This window comes from Emys orbicularis, chromosome 3, assembly GCF_028017835.1.
Source record: "Emys orbicularis isolate rEmyOrb1 chromosome 3, rEmyOrb1.hap1, whole genome shotgun sequence".
In the NCBI taxonomy this organism is placed as follows: domain Eukaryota; kingdom Metazoa; phylum Chordata; order Testudines; family Emydidae; genus Emys; species Emys orbicularis.
Genome location: NC_088685.1, coordinates 211,847,489 through 211,869,069, shown reverse-complemented (window position 1 = coordinate 211,869,069; position 21,581 = coordinate 211,847,489). Strand labels below are relative to the sequence as shown.

Here is a 21,581-nt window from a genome sequence, read left to right as displayed (position 1 = left end):
AGGGACTGTGGTTCCAACCATCATTAGTTAATCCCTTCCTTCTATTATTTTTTCAGTTGTTGGCAATCTTGTTCTTTGTTAAGAGCTAATATGTCTAGTGTTGTCAAGGCTTCATATATTCTGTAGTAAGGTCCCTGGATTCTCTGGCACTCCAGTGGAAATTTTCATTATTCAGTGACAACTGCAGATATGTTTTAAAAACAGAGGTTTAAATTAAAACTTAGTATAAATAATAGGCCTTGTGTTATTCATTTCAGTATTAAATTCAGTTTATGCTGTTCTCACATTGCTAGTGTGCCACAGATTATCATCTTTAATTTTCATAGTTAACAAGGTATTAAAATGAATTGGGCAGTTCACATCTGTCAGAGCTACTGTTTCAGGCTATCTGCAAACTCAGACATCACTGCATCAGTTCTCACTCAGTTCATTATTTTCAGGATTGTTACTACTGTGAAGGTTAGAAATTCCTCTCTCGATAAATTGGTCTCATACAGGAAAAATATGTGTGTTAGGTTTTGGTGGTTAGGGGGCCAGGGCTGATGCTGTTTCTAGCTATATATTTTGGGGCGTGGGTAGATATGAAAACAATCCAGCTGACTAATGGAACGTGGCTTTGTGCAATCAGTAGCTGTATTTATACTATGATATTTTATAGAACATGACTACATCACAAATTTAATTTATTTATACCACTATTTTAAAATTTTAATCTTTTTAAAAAAAATCTTTCTCTGTATTTTAGCAAAGATTTATCCTGAAGAAATAACTCCACTTCTGCCAGCTATCTCTGGTGAAAAGGTTGCTGAGGACCAAACCTGCTATTTTCTTCAGATATTGTTAAAGTATATGGTAATCCAGGTGCGAAAAGAATAATTGGTAAACTCTTTAATATGTGGGGGAAGTATACCTGTGGTGGAGTTTGTTTTCGTTGTTTCTACTTGTACAATATTTTTCAGATGGAGGTTACTGTCATCCAGAGAGTTGCTTATTTTTTATAAAAGAAAAGAAGTCAAATATTTTGTTGTGGCTTTTGTATTGAAATTGGTTATTTCTATCTCAAATAAGTAAAACAAGTAAGGGATGATGTTATATTGTGGGTTTTTGTGGTTTTTTTTTTTTTTTTTTTTTTTAAAGCTTTAGTTTATATCCATAAAGAAGGTTTCTCACAAGGTAAACAGTTTCACACAAATCCCTAGTCACTATGCTCCAGCATCTGACATCAGGAAGCTGATTTCAAAGCTTAATTAATTTTGACTTTTCATACAATAGTTGCACTTTGCACGTATCTCAAAAGCTGTTAATAGAATAATCCCTCTCTCAGCCATCAGTATTGCTAGTATGATAAGAGGTGGTCGACCCATTTCAGTCAAACGATTCAGTCATAACTCTTCAAATTCCTGCTGCTGGTTACGTTACAGAATTCTGAAGAATTCTAACAAGTAATTTACTCTTCATGTAACCTTTGAGGAAGGTCATCCTGTTAAATCAAGATAAAGCCAAGTAGTTATGAAATGCATTATAGTAAGCCACACCTCTGAATTAATGTTCTCCACAGGACTTCATTCCATATTGTCTCCTATTTTACCTCTTGTCTCTAAGGATATGTGTACACTGCATCTGGGAGTGAGTCTCTCAGCCTGGGTCCACTGACTCATGCTAGCATGCTAAAAATAGCTGTGTAGACATTGCGGCCTGGGCTCTGAAGCCTGGGAGGACTTCAGAGCTTGAGCTCCAGCCTGAGCCACAACATTAAAGCATCGTCTACACATCTATTTTTAGCGTGCTAGTGCAAGGCTTACAAGCACATGTGTGTGGACCTGGGCTGGGAGGCTTGCTCTAAGATGCAGTATAGACATATAACCCAGGATTTCAGCAAAGCTTAGAAAGTTCATTGGCTGTTGATTTAGTAGCACCCATGGCTGTGACCAGTTTGTTTTCTTCAGCTAGATAGTTGCCACAGCAGGATTTGGTACTGATGTTGACAGTGACTTGGACATTTTTTTAAAAATGGACTTTGTTTAATCTGGAATCTATTTTACATATAAATGGACCCCCTACCTTTTAATTAGTCATCTCAGATAGATGTTTTACTAGGGGCATATGATGTCCTTGAGAGTTGTTGTGACAAAGGGGGGCAGGGTTTGCTGTGAAGACGGGAGCCAGGTTGTTCTTCATGGGACAAGGCAGTCCAGAATCACTAGTCTTCTCACTATACTGTTCCTCCCTCTGCTGCTTGGTCCCAGCTTGCTATCTCATAATGGGAGCAGTTCGCATCTGTTTTAGGCCTGGTCCACCACACTTCAAATTTAGGTCAGCATAAGTACGGTGCTCAAGGCTCTGAAAAATCCATACCCCAAGTGCCGTAGCTGTGCTGACCTAACTCCAGTGTAGATGCAGCTAGATTGATGGAAGAATGCTTCAATCAACCTACCTACCATCACTTGGGGAGGTGATGTTCTTTCAGTGGTGGAAAATCCCCTTCTGTTGTTGTAGGCTGTGTCTACACTACAAGGTTACATCAACATAGCAATGGTGTTATGCTGCTATAGTCCCCATAGTGTAGACATGGTCTTAAAGGTGTTATTTCTGGCTATCAGCAGATCCAAGAAGGTGCTCAAAATTGCCTTTTACAGCCATCTTTATTTGTCAGTCAGGCTGGGTGTTTTAATTCCCCAATGTACAGTAAGTGAGGAAAGGAGGAGAGGCCATGGGACTATTTGGTTTGATCAAAATAATCTTATGTGTATGGGTTTGCATTTAGAATGTTGGTTAGGGGGTGTAGATATAACTTGTTCCTTGTTAGTGATACACACATTGATGAAAACAGATACTAGGAATGAGTGGAGAGATTGAGTTTTTTTTAAAAAGGATGTGAAGGCTGATTTAAATCAAAATTTTAATTAAAAAATAGATAAGACACAATAGTGTCTACATACTCTTCCCGTAGGAGAGAAGAATAATGAAAGTATTCTAAAAATACAAAAATTGAGATTAAAACAAAATTAAAGTAAAATGAGGGAGTGAAATATTAAAAAGCAACCCTAATAGAACAAATAAACATATACAAATTAGGTGTTAATAACTCTAATATTTCCTGTAAAAAGAACTAAGGTAATGAAAAACTAAAACGTGGAAAATTGATATTTTATTACAGGAGATGCGTTTTAGGAAGGTTATGTGAGCAAAATGGTAAATGGTTTTAAGTGTTTGTGTCATCTTGCTTAAAGTGCAGTTTTACTGCACAAAGTGACTATGTAAAAATGATACCCTCCCTACTCAACAGAACTGCTCCCTTTATGTATATAAACATCCAACATGCTATGGTGCAAAAATATGTTCAGGTTTTTTTTGTTTTGTTTTTAGCGCTGTTGGCCCTGCAAAGCCAAAATACCTTAGGACTGTGTGCACTGCAGATTCTGTTCCATCTTGGTTCATAAACAGAAATGTGCATTAAATTCTGATCAGTTACACTTGTGGAAAATGGTGTTGCACTAGTGCAGCTGAGGACCCAGTTTGGCTGTACAAACCTTTTTTAATGATGGTGATTGATGAGATGAAAAGCACCCATTCAGAGTACGGAATGAGCTGACACTTAGAGAAAAGCTATGCTTTAGGGAAGAAAGCAGTAGACAAACTCCCTAATGTTTAACGGGACTAAAGGCTGCATGTATTTTGAAGCGTCTTCTTTGTGGGAAACAAATTGTTATGTCTTTGAATTCAGACCACAATTTTGTTGTTAGTTTTTTGGTTTTTGATTTTTTGGAGAAAGGAGAGCTGATGCGTTGTACATTAATTAGCTTAAGTACATTGTGTAATTGGAACCAAAAGAATGGCCCAGTTAGTTTATAGCATGTAAACTGAGAACAGAGAAAAGTTAACTGATACCCCTGATTAAAGATGCGAAATAGAAATAAAGTTTTGGCAAAAATACACACTTTTAAACTGAATTTTGTTTTTGAAACTAAGAAAAGCAGCGTAAAGTGGAAGCAATCAAGAAATATTTAGTGGAAATTCAGCTGACTATGTCAGATGACTTGAGATGGCCAAAGAAAGCAATCCCTGGACAGTAAATTTTAAAGGCAATCATGAATTTATATTCTTCTGCAATATTTGCAGCATCAGAGCAAACAGTAATTTTACACACATGAATAAAGTACACATAGTGTTCAGTGATGCTACTCAGAAGTAGGTTCATTTTATTTTATTTATTTAGATTTGACATTATAAAAAGAACATGTATTCAAAATCCCTGAGTACTCTGACAATAATTAGACTTACAGTAACTACACTGTGGCATTAATACATTAAAATTGACTCCACCAACCTAAAATAATCAAGTAGGAGCAACAATTTACTTCAGACAGTAGACAGTAAAAGAAAAACTCCAGACAATACTTTCACTCCCAAAGCTTACATGTGTAAGTATTTGCAGAATGAGGCCTTGCAAGTTACAGGATCTTTGGTGATTTTGGAAGTTTTAAAAACATTTAATTGGGATGTAGGCTCATTATTGATGAAAGTGGGAAAATGTAATAGGACTATGGCTGAAGCAGACAAATCAATGATGGAAAGTAAAGGAAGAACCAGTATCCCGTCTTAATTTTAGATGTGAAAATATGAAGATGACTAGAGTTGATATTTCCTGGTTTGGTGTACAGGGATCAGGTGGACTTTTGTGGGAATTTGAAAATAGAAAATTTTCAGTTACTGAGAATTTTATTTGCTCTTGAAGCTGCTTTTAAAAAAGGGGGGCAGGGATTGAGTCAAGTTGAAAGAATGTACCTCAGAAGAATGGTAAATAAATTAAACTGGTTTGGTATTTACATGGTGTGAAATTGATATGAGAGATCAAAATCCACAAACAGGATTGAGCAAGTAGAAGTCTGTCTCTCCCTTATTGCGAGGATGTCTACCTTCACCATTCTTCTTTGCATCCGTGGCACAAATAATTAGAGGAAACGAACACATGTAGGGTTTTGTGGTTGGAACATGCTTACTATTTTTAACATGCCTATATTTCAGTGAAAAAATCACCACAGTCTTTAGCACAATTTAGCAATGTCTGTACCAAGATACTGCAGATCAGGACTGGTCAGAATGGTACGTGGAAGCTCACATAATGTGTGCTCACAACACCTGACGCTCACCAGGACTGACATACTGAAGCACTAAAAAAAATCAGATTTTGCAGTCAGCTCCCAATGCCAGTGGCAAATACGTATGGCTCAAGATTGAGGCTTCCTAAGGTTATCTTGTATGTGCATATGCAACTCCATTAATGACAGGAGTTGGTTACGCTGATTATGAGAGAAAAATATACCCTGGAGAGACTAGTAGCTTCATAGAACCCTACTTAGAGGTAAGAAGCTTTGTTTAATCTTAGTAAAATATTTTAACAAAATACAATGACATTAATTTATGACATTTATGTGAGTGATTGGATTATAACAGTATAAGTGTGTCAGCTTTTAATGAGCTTCCTTTGTGCTTGCTTTTTAAATGACCTGGCATGCATAATTTTTTTTCTTATGCTCTTATTGTACTCTGTAGAGCTTTGGAAATAGAATACTAATATTTCATATCTATTATTGAAGTGTTGTTTTCCATCTTCCACATTCAGTAAAGCAGCATTTATCATCAACATGGAGAAATTTTTAATAGAATGTGTATTAACTTGAAACATTTTTTTTGACTCCATGGCAAAGGCTGCAAGCTTAGAGTGGAAGAATAAGGAGAACCAAGACACTGGTTTTAAGTTTCTCTTCGCCTTGTTTAGAAAGTATTATCTTCCTCACTTGTTTCCATCTTTTACAAAACTAACCAACCTCTACAAACCTGTGCTTGGTAAGTAGTGAGTTTTACTTTTAAGTAGCAAAAATATTTGGTGGTTACTTTCTGTAGTTTCTTTGTGATCATTACAGCTATATCTGCTGAATATATGCGTGACACTTGTGTTATTTTTAATGGCTTATAAGAAAAAAATTATTTTCTCTAGTACTATTTTAGATTCCCCTTTTGATATTAACATATGGGTGAAACAGATTGTTAAGATAATTGTATTTATTTTGCATTTTTATCAAATTATTAGGTGCCATTCATTTAAAAAACAAACCTTGATCTTTCACATGCAATCACAGATATTAGTTCCATTATTTAACTGTTGCTTTAAGGAAAAACGGGTTGTAATACTTCCATGGTTGGATTCAATCCCGCATGTCCCCTGGGAGGAGTGGCCTGAACACAGGAAGTTTTTTGTTTTTTGTTTTGTTTTGTTTTTAACTCCATTCCCAACATGTGGGCTGGGGCCAGTCCTGCATTCCTTGAACACCCAAAACTTCCATAGCCTTCATGTTGTTTTAGGTTAACAAAGAACGTGCACAAAGATAGTAAAATACATGATACAGGGTAGATGTTGAAAGAATTGTTAAGGTGCCCAAAAGCCAGATATTAGTTTTGATACAAATAAAATCATGTTTATTTTATCTTCTTCATCTTTGAAGGGCAGGGGAGAGCGAGAATGGCATCTTAAGGATATGTCTACTCTTTGATCTGGGGTGTGATTCCCAGCTTGAGAGACATACCTGTGCTCGCTCTCATTGAGCTAGTGTGCTAAAAACAGAATGTAGCCTGGGTGTCAGGAGAAGCTAGCTGCCCTGAGTGCATGACCATGAGAGACGATAGGCAAATGCTCAGGTGGCTGACCTGTCCCACTGCTCGCAGCTCTGTGACTACACACTGTTTTTAGTGCGCTAGCTCAATGAGCACTAGCACAAGGATGTCTCCTCAAGCTGGGAATCGCACCCCCAGCTCAAAGTGTAGACACACTGTAGCACAGTCAGCGGAGGCTGAGATGTCCATGTGAGTACAGATGTGCTGTGAGCAGGGATTAGAGCTGCAGAGCCAGTCAAAAAATCCAGTTGTATGATTAAAGGCTTCCGTCACTCTAGAAATGTTGAAATCCTTTTATTTTTGAGCTGTTCCTAATACACCAATTAAGTGGTGCATTGGAACTCAAGTGCTGGTGTTTGAATGGAACCAAAGCCATTAATACTTGACCAGTATTAATACTCCTCCTCAACATCCTCCCTGACTGTGAACCTTCTCCTCTTCAGTCTATCCAGCATTTAGCAGCTAGTACAATCTTACTTCACTGCCACTTCAACCATGTTATTCACCCCTAGAAACCCTTCACTCCTTCTTTTTTCACAACATTCAAAGTACTCATGCCCACTTTTAAGCCTCTGCACAACTCTGCCCCGCCTATGTTTTACCTCTCATCTATATAGTTCCTGTCCTGTGCTCTGGTTGTTCTTCACACCTTGAGCCCTTTGCCTTTTCTCCACTTCTTCTGTGCTTTTCTCACACTGCTCCCTGCACCTGAGTTGATCTCCCCTTTCTAGTGTGCCTTAGCACATCCTTTTTTCTTCCTCAAGCCTCACTCCTTCCACTTGGCTTTGCACTATTTGACTGCTCCTGATTTATTTACTTCATCCCTCTTTACCGTTTTCTCAATAAAAATGATCAGAATTTAAAAGATAATTTTACATTCTACTGTGACTCATATTCTTACTTTAAGCTCTTGTCCCTCCCTTCCCTATCCCTTTCTTTTGTTCGTTGCTTGCATTGTCTGCTATTTATCTGGTATGGATTAAGTTCTTCAGGGCAGGAGCTGTGCTTTTTTTGTCTTGTTTCTCTCCAGCACCATTCAAAATGATGGCAGTATATAAACATATATTAATAAGAATAATATTCGGCGTAAGCAGCTGGTGCATCACATTTATTATTTCACATGGAGAAAAAATGCTATAGGTCTAATGTTCAATTCATTTCACCAAGCAGTTGTTGTTGTTTTTAAAAAAAAAGATTTATGTATATTATCTGTTTAATCTCACCAGATATTCCTGACTTGAGGCCAAAACCAGCATACATTACTGCAACTCGGAATAATGAAAACATCTACAGCACGAAAATCCCATTCATGGCTGCTCGTGTTGTTTTTATTAAATGGCTTGTAACCTTCTTTCTTGAAAAGAAGTACTTCACTTCAGTGCAGAATACTAAAAATGGAGGAGAAATGCTGCCTAAAATCATTCAGGTATGTCATAAACTTGTTTCCTTATGTATATGCTAGAGAAGCTGCAGATGATCAAAATATATTGACAACTGAAACAAAAAGGAAATGCTCTGCTTAGGTGGGTGAATGATGGAGTTTAAATTAGCTTTCCTCTGATGGAGGAGTGAGTCTTTGGAGGAACACTTTTAGCAATGTACCGGAAAATATTTCTGTAGCTGTTTGCCCTTTGCCTTATTTAAAGAGGAAAAGCAACCTTCTGAATACAATATAATCATTAGACATTCTTGTTCAAACCAGATGTTCTTGAACTTTTTTTTATATTGCAGACCATTTCTCAATAGAGAGAGTATCTTGATGGCCATCTTTAATAATCCCACAACATCTTTACAACAACTTTAGCAGTTGTTTACAGTGAAATACTAGGAAAGTATTTAATGTATTTTTAGGTTCTTTTAATACAATTTAGCATCTGGAAATGCGGAAAAACAGTACCCATATGATCCACCAGCAGTCTCCAGAGCACACATTTAATTTACAAGTTACTGTTTCTAATCTGGCCAGGATTGGTAGCTTCACACACCAAGAGTTTCATAGCAAGCAATTGGCTTTGACTGCAGATTCTCTAAAGAAATATAGAAAGTCCCGTAGTCAGAAGTCTAAAACTGAAATTTGTGTAGCTATATAACAGGAAGGGCTTTTTTGTTTTGTTTCTCTGAAGCTCAAGTACTGTAGATCAATTTATGTCTCCCAGATTTTTGTCTGAAGAGTTGTCTTGCCATGTTCAACATACTTATAGCCACATGAGCTGGAAGAGACTTTTTCTCTCTAGTAAAACTGGCTGAAAGCTAGTACTGAAAAAAATATTTGATTTAAAACCCAGTGAGGTATGGTAAAATGTTCACCTTCAAAGTCAGGATTTGTCAACAGTTACCCTGTAGTTGGATATGAGATTCCTCTTCTAAATATAGAGCAAAATTGGTAAGAACTATGTGGTAGTTGTTGGCAATGCTGACTTTTTAATGACTTTGAATTTCACTGAATGTGGGCAGCTCTCCCATGCAGCTTGTGAACTTCACTCAGAAATATTTCTGGAATCTGATACTGTAAAAAGAAAGGAACCTTTGCTAATCAGCACCTATGCCCAGGCAATATTTTCAGTGAATTGAACATTGTTGCATGTGGATTACATGTTTTCTTTTAAGATAGCATTTCTTCCACTAAGTAAGTAGGTAAGTTTTACAGAACCTCTTTTCAAAGGACTACATCCTCTGTCATCTTCTCTCTCATGACTGGATCCCTTTTATTACGAAATGTTACAGCTATGCAAATAACCCCATCGTTTACCATTTTGCCAAGATGCTTCATGAATATGATTAGGATAACATTTTTTTTCCAAATGAAAAAAGTGACTTGGAATTCCTCTGCTATTTGTTCTCTTCCTCCCCCTGCATCTTTTCCTCCCCAATTTCTCTCTTCTTTCCGATGGAGTAAAGTGACCTAAGGATCATCCCCTAGCACTGTGCCCTAATGTGCCATCTATTTTCTAAAGACTAAAAAGCAAGAATCTTTGAAGGTAGATCTCATGTTAGAAAATCAAGGTTGCTGGTGTACCCCATATCGGTAAACTCCTTTAAATCTCCATGGTCCAACTCACCCTATCTCGTGGTTTCCTATCTCACAGTCAACAGATCTGAGATGGGGAATAGGATGCACATTAGGCATTCAAATATTATGACTAATTTTTTGCTTAGCTCAAGTTTATTAAAAGTTGTATTCAGTTGCTCCTGGGATTCAATGGAGTTTGTGAAAGTTGCTGGTAACTGGAGTTCAGAATAAGTAACCCAGGTTTTTGGTATGTTTATATGCAATATTTTACAAGTATTTTATTAGGCTTGTATTTTCTCCTGTCTAGACTGTTGGTGGTACAACTCAAGATAAAAACCCCGAGTTGGAAACTAGTGTGCTATCAGAGCAAGAGAAAAATCATTCCAATAGCAGCACTTTGTCTGATAGGAGACTCAGTAACTCTAGTCTTTGCAGCATCGAAGAACAACATCGGACAGTGTATGAGATGGTACAGAGAATTCTGTTGTCCACTCGAGGTTACGTCAATTTTGTTAATGAAGTATTTCGCCAAGTAAGTAGTAGGAGATTATACATAATATTTTATAACTTTAAAAACTGCAGAAGCACATATATAAGTGCACTGTGTGGCTAAGTGTTATGTGAAAGAAAACTGTAAATGGTGCTGAACCAAAAGATTGACTAAACTTCACCATGGTCCCATCTGCAAGTCCTTATCTTTAGAAGTCCTTTCTAAGTCCAGTCTGTGACGGGTTGGATCACAGAAACCCCGTTGGGAGCTGCCACCCGATGTGCAAAGACTACCCCTGCTTCAGTTTTCCCTGTCAGCTCAGGACTCCAGCACCCTGTCTTGCTGAGCCAGGCACTCCCGTCTGCTCCAACACAGACCCAGGGTCTGAATAACTTGCCCCAAAGCTGCAAGTTTACCTGAAAACAGCTCACAGAAGTGTGCTTGTCTTTAGCACTCAGATGCCCAACTCCCAATGGGGTCTAAACCCAGATAAATCCGTTTTACCCTGCATAAAGCTTATGCAGGGCAAACTCATAAATTGTTCGCCCTCTATAATACTGATAGAGAGAGATGCACAGTTGTTTGCTCCCCCAGGTATTAATACATACTCTGAGTTAATTACTAAGTAGAAAGTGATTTTATTAAATACAGAAAGTAGGATTTAAGTGGTTCCAAGTAGTAACAGACAGAACAAAGTAAGTCATCAAGCAAAATAAAATAAAACGCGCAAATCTATGCCTAATCAAACTGAATACAGATAATCTCACCCTCAGAGATGCTTCAGTAAGTTTTTTCTCAGACTGGACACCTTCCAGGCCTGGGTACAATTCTTTCCCCTGGTACAGCTCTTGTTCCAGCTTAGGTGATAGCTAGGGGATTCTTCATGATGGCTCCTCTCCCCTTTGTTCTCTTCCACCCCTTTATATATCTTTTGCATAAGGTGGGAACCCTTTGTCCCTCTGGGTTTCCACCCCCCCTCACTGGAAAAGCACCAGGTTAAAGATGGATTCCAGTTCAGGTGACATGATCACATGTCACTGCAAGACTTCATTGCCCACTTGCCAGCACACACATATACAGGAAGACTAACAGGTAAACACAGCCATCTGCAGACAATGGTCCTTGTTAATGGGAGTCATCAAGATTCCAAACCATCATTAATGGCCCACACTTTACATAATTACAATAGGCCCTCAGAGTTATGTTTTATATTTCTAGTTTTAGATACAAGAGTGGTACATTTCTACAAATAGGATGATCACACTCAGTAGATTATGAGCTTTGTAATGATACCTTACAAGAGACCTTTTGCACGAAGCATATCCCAGTTGTATTATATTCACTTATCATCAAATCTTTATAAAACTATACCAGTTACATTATATTCACTTATCATGTTTTTATAAAACCATATAGACTGCACAACATCACACAGTCCTTAGATGATTATTATTTATAATGTACCAAATAGAGGAAAGCACCATTTGTTAAAGAAGCTTTCATATATATTATATACAATATTTTAAATATATTCATTAATTCATCTGAAGATGTAGTTTTTAAGCTGGGACATAGGCAGTTAAAACCATGAAATGTGATATTGTGTTCTGCTATTTCTTAGTGTGACCAGAGAGACTTCCCCCCACGCTTATCACCTTGAGTTTGTTTCCCATTTTCTGATTATAAACTGACTAGTGGTTACCATTGAAAACTTAAAGTAAGTTTAAGATTTTGTATATCTACGTGATAAATTTAGAAGAGGGTTCTGAAATAAGATAACTTGCAAGGGATGCAGGTGAGGAAAACTGTATTATTTATACAATATAACAAGATGCTGTATTAGCATGATTAAAAGAAGTTTTGACATTTGCCAGCATTGAAAATCTCAAACTTTTTTATTTATCAGGATAAATTAGTAATTTGATAGCTGAAGATAAGAAAGTCAAATAGGAATACATATGTGTTGCTCAAACCAAAACAGCAATTCTGTCACACTTCCCTAGATCATTTAATGCAGCCTTGCATATGAATTTTGATGTTTCGTACACTGGTGCCTATAATTAAAAAGCATGTAGTGTCTGCTACTGCATATGTGTGTGTAAAGCTGAGTTTGCAAGAAGCTTGCTTCTGCAGCTATGATCAAAGTAAATTCATAATTTCTATGTAGACAACAGTAAGTGTCATCATTGGATGTTTTCTCTTAGCCCCTGATATTAATTTGGCATCTTTGAAATCTTTTTTTTTTTAAGAGGAAAATATCTGTATGCAGTACAGATGCTTTCTATATTGAAAAAGAGATGGAGGTGGTTTGACACTAAAGAATAGTTTGGTATCCTTTATGGAATACTGTGTTATGCTGCCCTCTTCTGGCATGATGATAAATTAGTTCAGCATTCCTTCAAAGTACTTAAAACTTCACTGTATGTTATAGAAATAAAGAACATCACAACAGAAATTTGCTTTGCCTTTTATTTAATATACGTATGGATTATGTACTTGAAACAGAGAATAGATTTTTGGTCTGTTTTTTTCTTTTAAAGAAGGGGAAGTGAGAATCTCTTCTGGTCGCTGTGTAAATTAATTCTCATGCTTCTCTTGAACCCTCCCTGTAAGGATGTATATTGAAGCAGTCTTCCCTCCAGCTGATTAGGGCTGAGGACTTCTTAATACTGTCCTATTGTTTTTTACCCCAGGAATGGTTAACTTTAAAGTAACAGAAGGACACATGCATTTTTTTTTTAAAACAGGCTACATATTGCATAACTCAAAAATATTTCCTACAATAGAGCATCTTAACATACAATTAACCATGCATTAACAGTGTAAACCTGAAGTATTTTTAAATATAAAAGTCCCTTATAGCCCAGCCTTTAAATAAATAAATACAAATTAAACTAATCTATAACCTTTTTTTTCAGTGTGCAGAAGAACAGGGGATTAATAAATGAAAATAACAAAACAAATCTGTCTTAATTTTTTTCTCTGCCTCTCCCAGTTTCTGCCGCCCCACGGGCACAGGCAAATGGCCACAAACAAATTAGTTGTGGGAGCCAATGGTATGGCAATAATCAAAGCTGGGTGGCATGGGGCAGAGTCCACCTCCTACGTGAGTAGGCAGCAATTTTACTAAAAGACTGCGCCCCTCAACAACCTGGCTCAATCTTTAAAAAAAGAATTCTTTTTCTGGGGCTGCGACCCCGCCGATGGCTGGACCAAATAAATGGTTTGGTGTTCTGGATGCAGACCCTGGACTGCCAGTTGTCCATGCCAGTTCTAGCCTCTTAATGCTGCACCACATGTTGGTCAGAGGGAATCGTATTGACAGATATCCAGGTTCCAAGCAAGATGCCACTGCAGTGCTCCCCGTCCGGGTAGCTCAGGTGGAAAAAGATTAAGACTGGACTCATTATATCTACTCATTTCAGACTATATTTATGAAAAGTAGGTATCTATTCCATAGTTAGAAGTAAGCCTCTTATAAAACAGACTTTGATCTGCATCATAATATTTGGGGGGGCGGGGAATGGTACATCTGTTGCCAAGATAAAATGTTTCTACCCTATTTGGAGTTAATCACACAAGGTGTGCAATGTTATAAAACATTACAAAATAAATGTTCATCAGAGTCCAAAAAATCTTCTAACTTTGTTTGTTATTACATAGCATGAACACAAAGTGAAAGATAGATAAATTCAGTAATCTGAAGTTTTAACCACTATCGAATGCAGAGGATCAAAGTTTTAGTTTGTTAAATTCTAATTTTAAAGACTACTAAATGTCGAAGTAGGAATTTGATATTGGCATAACAGACTACAGTGATCTTTATGAGGTTCCTCAAGATCTCCTGTTATCCAGTGTCTTTTTCCCAAACAAGGGACATTTCCTTAGATAAATGTTATGGTAGAGTTTAGGTTGAAAGTATATAACTAGGGCTGTCAAGCGATTTAAAAAAAATAATTGCAAATAATCACGTGATTAAAAAAATTAATCATGATTAATCTCACTGTTAAACAATACCATTTGTTTAAATATTTTGGGATGTTTTCTACATTTTCAAATATACTGATTTCAATTACAACACAGAATACAAAGTGTACAGTGCTCACTTATTTATTTTTATGACAAGTATTTGCATTGTAAAAAAACAAAAGAAATAGTATTTTTCAGTTCACCTAATATGAGTACTGTAGTGCAATCTCTTTATCATGAAAGTTGAACTTACAAATTTAGATTATGTACAAAAAAACTCGCATTCAAAAATAAAACAATGTAAAATTTTAGAGCCTGCAAGTCCACTCAGTCTTGCTTCTTGTTCAGCCAATTGCTCAGACAAACAAGTTTGTTTATATTTGCAGGAGATAATGCTGCCTGCTTCTTGTTTACAATGTCACCTGAAGGCAGCATTATCTCCCTTAAATGTAAACAAACTTGTTTGTCTTAGCGATTGGCTGAACAAGAAATAGGACTGAGTGGACTTGTAGGCTCTGAAGTTTTACATTGTTTTGTTTTTAAGTGCAGTCATTTAACAAAAAAAATCTACATTTGTAAGTTGCACTTTCACGACAAAGAGATTGCACTACAGTACTTGTATGAGGTGAACTGAAAAATACTATTTCTTTTGTTTATCATTTTTACAGTGAAAATGTAGAAAAGCATCCAAAATATTTAATACATTTCAATTGGTATTCTATTATTTAACAGTGCAATTAAAACTGCAATTAATCGCGATTAATTTTTCTGAGTTAATCGCGTGAGTTAAATGCGATTAATTGACAGCCCTATATATAACATGTTTTGATGGTCCTCTGGTCCCATTTGAGCCTTACACTATTTGGGGGATTTCACCCTCTGAAGTCTTAGTAGGATTGTCAGGTCCCGTGACCCTACTTAGAAATGTTGTGAAGGGCTGACAGACCTATTTAGAAGTGTTAGGAGCTGATGAGTCTCACAAATTTGGGAGGCTGCCAGCTTAACCTCCCAAGACTCTTGAATGGTGGACCTTACAGAGAAGCTTCCAGCTGCAGACCATAGAAAGTACGCAAAAATATGTTCTTCTGTGACCTCAGAAAGTTTAGTAGAAAGCGACAGAATGCCACCTGTTTTTCCCATCCTCCAGGTTATGCCCTTGGTGGCACCCCTTTAACAGCATTTGCCTTAACTGGGATTTTACATGTGACACTGATAACATAATCTGAAATCAGTGGGGTTGCACAGGTTGTGTATTTTAAGGGCATAATTTAGTTTACAGAACTTCTATCACTGATAATGATGAGCAAGATGGGAAAAGAACCCAGGTTGAGTTTGCAAAGAGACAGTGAAGAAAAATATCCTTTTACTTGCAGTCTGAGTACATGCAATATGAAAGTCAGCTAAGCTCAATAATTAGCTTGACTAATCAATGATTTGTGAGATGTATTTTTAGGTTGATTTTTATATAGCTTGGTGATAATCATAGCTCTTGATCGTAGTGATTTTAAAAGTAGATTTTAAACTATTTTCTTTTGGTCTGTGTAATTTGTAATATTCTGTGTATAGGTAAATTGAGTTAAATTTGCATTTTAGGCTTTTTTGTTGCCTTCCTCTGATATATCTGCAACACGGAAAGTGGTTAAGGTATATAGAAAGTGGATATTGCAAGACAAGCCTGTGTTCATGGAAGAACCAGATAAACAAGAAAATATTCAAGATAATGTGTCCAACTTGGAACATACAGAGACAGATTGCAAACATGTATGGTACCGATCATTACTTACTGTGTACAAGCTGAATGATTGATATTATTCTTATTTGTCTTAATCCTTTTTCATAAAATTGTTTTTTTTTAAATGATACATATTTGCTTATGCACCTTTTTATTTCTTTAGGTCCAGATTTTGAAATGTGCTGAGCACCCAGCTGCTGTCAACCATGGGTGATTCTGGGTGCTGAGCTGTTTTGAAAACCTGATCTTTAATCTGTCTTTTAACTCTCTGTGTAAATACCATTTTGGATGGATTTAGCGGAACAAATAGTATTACATTCTGCAATGTTGAATTGTTCAGACTACTGGTTTAGTATTCCCTGTTGGCATGAATGTGTTTTTTCTTTTGACAGAAATATTTTAGCATGAGTATACATTAACACAATTAAAATTACAAATATTTGATTATCTAAATCCATCATAAAATCTTGATAAGGGCCCAGCTATATTTGCAGATATTCCATCAATTTTATGATCTGGACCTAAACCCTGGATCCAGACACCCTGAACTTTGGGAAGTTCAGACTCAGATCTGAACTTTGTGGCTTGGGTGCTCATATCTTAATATATTGAACCAGATGTATATGCCCTATTCCGAGGTGTGAAGTTATTTAAAAGGGTATTTCTGCTCATTGGGGAACAAGAGTTAGAATATAAAAATACTTACAGTACCAGTCTTTGCTTAGGCTGTTTTACAGAAAGCTTAAAATTCAACTAATAATTTTTTTTTATTTATAAAAAAAATTTAAAAGGGAAATTTTACAGCTATGAATGGATTATGAAAAGCATTATTAAATATTTTTAAGGTAATATGGACTGCCCTTATACCCTATACAAATTAGATCTCTGAATAAGAGTAACTATTAATAGTTATGCAAATGAGCACAGAACCTATGACTGTTTTAATATTATTATTTTTTAGCTTTTATATGATCTATATAGGAATCCATCTTTTATAATCCTGTATTGCTAATTTACTTGTGTTTTTGAAAGCTTGCCTCTGGTCATTCTGGACATAAAAGATCTTCCAGTTGGGGAAGAACTTACTCCTTCTCTAATGCTGTTAGCAGAGGATGTATACTAGAAGATGAAGACAAGAATGTTAAGGCTGGTGCTCAGGCTTCATTACAGGTATGGTATATAGAGAGAACATTAGGTTATCAATTTAAAAATAAATTTGTAATGATTCCATTAAATTGTTTGTGAAGTCAGCAGAAGGGACATTTTTTTTACAAAGATAACAAAGGAATCTAAGGTTTCCAATTGCTGTACTAAAGGCTGCAAAGCAGTTTCCATTCTAAGCCAATTTTCACATGCTTATGTGGAGGAAAAAGTAGAATAAAGGAGCCTCAGGCTGTCTGATCCAAAATCAACCGTGTGGTAAATTTTCCACAACACTTATAACTTTCTGAAATATTCACTTAATCTTTGCTCAAAGATGAATGTTTCTGGGGTAAGTTTAAGTAAAATTCATGAAGTCATTTGGGCATTTATCGGGTAAAAAAAAGCTTACTCATTTGCATGTTCAGTCTTCTCAGCACTAGTAACAATGAGGACGAGTCAGCTGCTAAGCTCTAGCAAGTCTCTACTGAGCATGTGCAAACTGCAATTTTTCAAAGGCCTATAATTTGGCCAAATTTGAGCAAACTTTCACAAACATGGCAAGACTGATCCCTGACACAGTGGCTCCTCCCTACCAAATTTCAAGTCCCTGCTCCAAAGCATGGGGGTGTTAGAGTATTTCAAATGAAAGGTTGCCAAAATCTTTTAACATGGGCAAAATAATATAATTTTTACTAGCCTCGTTCTCAAAATGGCAGAATCATTTTGGCTGAAAATTTCCAAAACTATTCAGCCTGGCGAAGACACCTGACCTGAAAAATTTCAGCCCAGATGGTTGGGTTTCTTATTTATTTATGTTATGACACAGTCATTAACAATTGAAAACAAGATTTATAATGGGAAGTGCCAGGCAACCTTAATAGTAGGTGGTATTCTCAGATCTGCCTACGATATTGGAATTCAGAGCTGAGAGATTATTTTAGAGGGTTCTGGTGATAAAATAAACAAAAAAGGTGAAGTTTAAAGTGTGAATTTATACTGAAAAGTGACAAAATATGCTTTTGTGTAGATCCATGTTTATTATTGCTGCTGTAAGTACGAAAGAAGCTTAGTTTCTTTTTTTGTCAAGTTGACTTTTTCAGTTAGTTTTTGATGTTTCCTTAAATGTTATTTAATAATTAAGCCAGAGATTATATAGAATCGCTTTATAATTCTGAACCATGTGCACAAGTAAAAATTAGTCATATTATTAATATTAAGAAATTGAAATGTGGGGTGTGTAAGTTTGCTTCCCCCAAAAATCCCACCCTTCAGAAAGTGTTGTTTTTATATTGGTCTCCCACTATATTCCAAACAGCTGGACTCTCCATCCCAGCAGATAGGAAACATATATCATTACTGATTATTCAGAGGACGTGAACAGTAGAATCCCTGGTGATTTTAAGGATATTATCTAGTATTTAGCATGATAAGCAGCATAGGACATAACTTTCATGTAGCCCAAATAGCTGAGAGAAAGTTTTATTATTTTCTCTCTACAGCCTGAATTGTTTTGGGGCATGCAACTGCACTGTGCTCACTTCAGCTGATCTGAGTCTCTCCCTTTTCAGTCTGCATATCTGACCAGATAACTGAAGTGACACAGCTTTTATTAGGTTATAGTGTTCAGTCACTTGTACAGCTTAGGGATCATACAGGTAGGATCAGCAGAAGTAGTAGCTATGAACTGGACACCTTGTAATACCCATAGAAAGGAAGTACCTGTTGATCAAAATATGAACTTTTTTTCTTATCTCTTTGCAGAAATACTTGATAGGGAAAGCATAAAATTCAGTCAGGCAGATTAATATTACTAGTATATATAAGTCAAGATGATCAGCCAAGAAACAAATATGTCAGAGGAAGGTCACAGAGCTAGCTATCTAGAATGTAAAGACAAATCTACTTGCAATATCAACAATCAGGAGGTGACATTTTGAGCACGACAGCAAACTAACTGAGCAGGTAAAATTCACTGCAGTAGTAAAGCAGCTCAACAGAGAGTTTGTTCTTAGGTGTTGCAAAATGTAAGGGACACAAAAGAGACTGTGTCATATATGAGTAATGCAATTTACCCCAGCTTTTAATCCAAACTAAAGATTTGTAGTCCATGGAGCTATATTTTGTTTTTCAAGGGAAAACATAATTTGGTTTATGCAGTTTCTTCATCACCTCTTTTCTTTTGAACTCCATTAAAAAATGGCTAAATGTACAGTAACCCTAATTACTCTGGGTTAGCCTTTGGGACTTTCTGGGGTCCCATTCTGTGTACCTAGCAATAAATGACCTGCTTAAGTAGTCTGTGATGAAAGACCTTTTCTGCTAATATGCTGTCATTCCAGTTTCAAAATGCTGTCTTTGATGGCTGTGTTTTGAGAAAATGATCCTAGTTAATGGCCCTCCAACTTAAATTAAGGTCAGTGGGAGTCCTTTCATTAACCTTACAGATGTTGGATTGGACCCTAAAAGAGGACACTCAATTAAAGTGGTCAGAATGCATTTACATGCCAGAAACCACTGTGTACCTTCTCTTACTGTGCAAAAATGGAGTTCTGGTTAATGTAAACAATAATTCCAGATTATTTTTTTTTGAAGGAGAGCTTGGATAAAGCTCCTTTTGTTTGTGCTCTCAGATGTCAGAAAGCAATTGTTAGAGGAGTTGAGCATTTTCATGGATTACCTTGTGAACAATTGGACTTCTCTCTTTTTAAAAAAAATTCATATTAACTGTGTGTTCCTATCTTGCAGAACCAGACACCAGTTCTAGAGACATTAGAACACTAGACAGTTAGACACTGTTTCTATACTTGTGGAGTTGGGAATTACTCAGAAATCTGTACATTTGCCGGTGCTGAATGTAAATGATCAAAAATATCGGTGGCCATTGTTTAAATATGTATAGCTAGAAAGTGGGTTGGGAGGGGAAGAATACCCCCATGTGGTAGAATGGAAAAGACAAGCATCTAAAAGATCAAGAATATGTTATATTTTTTCTATAATAGTGAATATAACATGACTCTCTTCTTTTAAATGGTGTGGGAGAACTTAAAGAAAATAGTGTGTTAGATAATATAACATATCCTTCTTTAAGGAAAGATAAGGGTTTGGTTAGAAGAGGAAAAAATGTTTGTTTTGAAAGTTAACCGTTGGTCTTGTTTGATAGTGTATAAACTTATTTTTCCTAATTAAAATGCTTTGTTTTCAAGGTGTTTTTGACGAACTCTGCGAATGTTTTTTTATTGGAACCATGTGCTGAAGTCCCTGCTCTCCTGAAGGAACAAGTTGATGCTTGCAAAGCAGTTTTGAGTATTTTTAGGCACATGATAATGGAACTTTCAATGAATAAAAAGACATGGTAAGTTTTACTAAATTAATAGTATAACCACTGCTAGAATTTTAAGACTGAATAATTGAAAAAAGATGAAGGAATTTCCATAACATTTTAGTTCTTTAATGTTTCTTTTTGTGCCTTTGTAAAAAGTATGATAAGATTGTACTTATTCTGTAAGACGGTTCATGATTCCACTGGTGGGGGAAATTCTTAAAATACTGAATGTAAGAGATTTTTGTTTAAAGTTTTTGCTTATGTAACCTTCCGTTTTACTGTTCTTAGCTCAAATTTGATTCTTGTTCAAACTAAATTTTCAACTTTTAATAATACAGTTTATTCAAATCTTGAAATGCTTAGTATAGATAAGTTAAAAACTAATTTAAGAAATCTTTTCTTACTATACACATTCTGTGGCTAGCTAGGGCTGCCAGATGCTTTATAATCACTAAATACATGCAAATGTGTGCATGTTTGCATGGGTTTGCGCACACATGCAACTGTACATTTAATCAATCAGTGGAATTTAAAATAAACACGTTTGTCTTTCTAATGCTAATTGGACTAATTTTGTTTGTCAATATATGTAAAACATTACACACACAAAATTGGTAAAAGAACATTACTAGAGGGTCACACACTTTGTTGCTTCTCTAGGCCAAGTGCATCCTTCCATTCCCCATCCCCCCCAAAAGCTCCTGGTGTGCCACTACCCTCCCATCTCACTCTATTTCTGGAACACCTAGCAACCCCTCCCTCATGTCAGGGTCTCAGTATGCCCCACATTACCCCCTCACCACATGTAATGGTCTGTATGTATCTGACTTTCCCCCCCAATTCACGCCTACACGTGAGGGGCTCTGTGCTCCCCATGCTAGGGACTCTGCCCCCTTTTCCCCCCTCTGTGTGTACTACCATCCTGTCACCTCACCCTCATTCTTATTTCTTTTCTTTACAGTCTGGGAGAGAAATCTTTCAGGGTTTAAATCTGTATTGGGAAGATGGGCAGAGCTAAAATGGGGGGGTGCTGGAATGTGTTATTGGCTGTCATGAACTGGTTCTTTGATCTGTAGACATGCATAAAGGTGGTTGAAGCTGCTGGCTCTGCTAACCAGATGACAGGAGCTCCATGTGTGATGTGTCCCCATTTTCCCCTTTTGGCTTTTCCAATTTTCATCAAATCAATAGGGTTATAGCCATCGATACCTAGAACATTCCCTTAAATTTTGGAATTGATTGG

General features: G+C 36.5%; 1 protein-coding gene across 1 annotated transcript in view; it reads left to right on the top strand.

Moving 5' to 3' along the window:
• The window catches only part of RALGAPA2 (Ral GTPase activating protein catalytic subunit alpha 2), a 291,897-nt gene that overhangs the window by 52,538 nt on the left and 217,778 nt on the right, over positions 1-21,581 (top strand). The window contains exons 7-13 of the mRNA XM_065401648.1: positions 746-861; positions 5,709-5,847; positions 7,899-8,098; positions 9,990-10,214; positions 15,735-15,902; positions 16,906-17,043; positions 20,220-20,368. Coding sequence (XP_065257720.1) covers positions 746-861; positions 5,709-5,847; positions 7,899-8,098; positions 9,990-10,214; positions 15,735-15,902; positions 16,906-17,043; positions 20,220-20,368 — 1,135 coding nt within the window. The remainder of the gene's footprint in view (positions 1-745; positions 862-5,708; positions 5,848-7,898; positions 8,099-9,989; positions 10,215-15,734; positions 15,903-16,905; positions 17,044-20,219; positions 20,369-21,581) is intronic.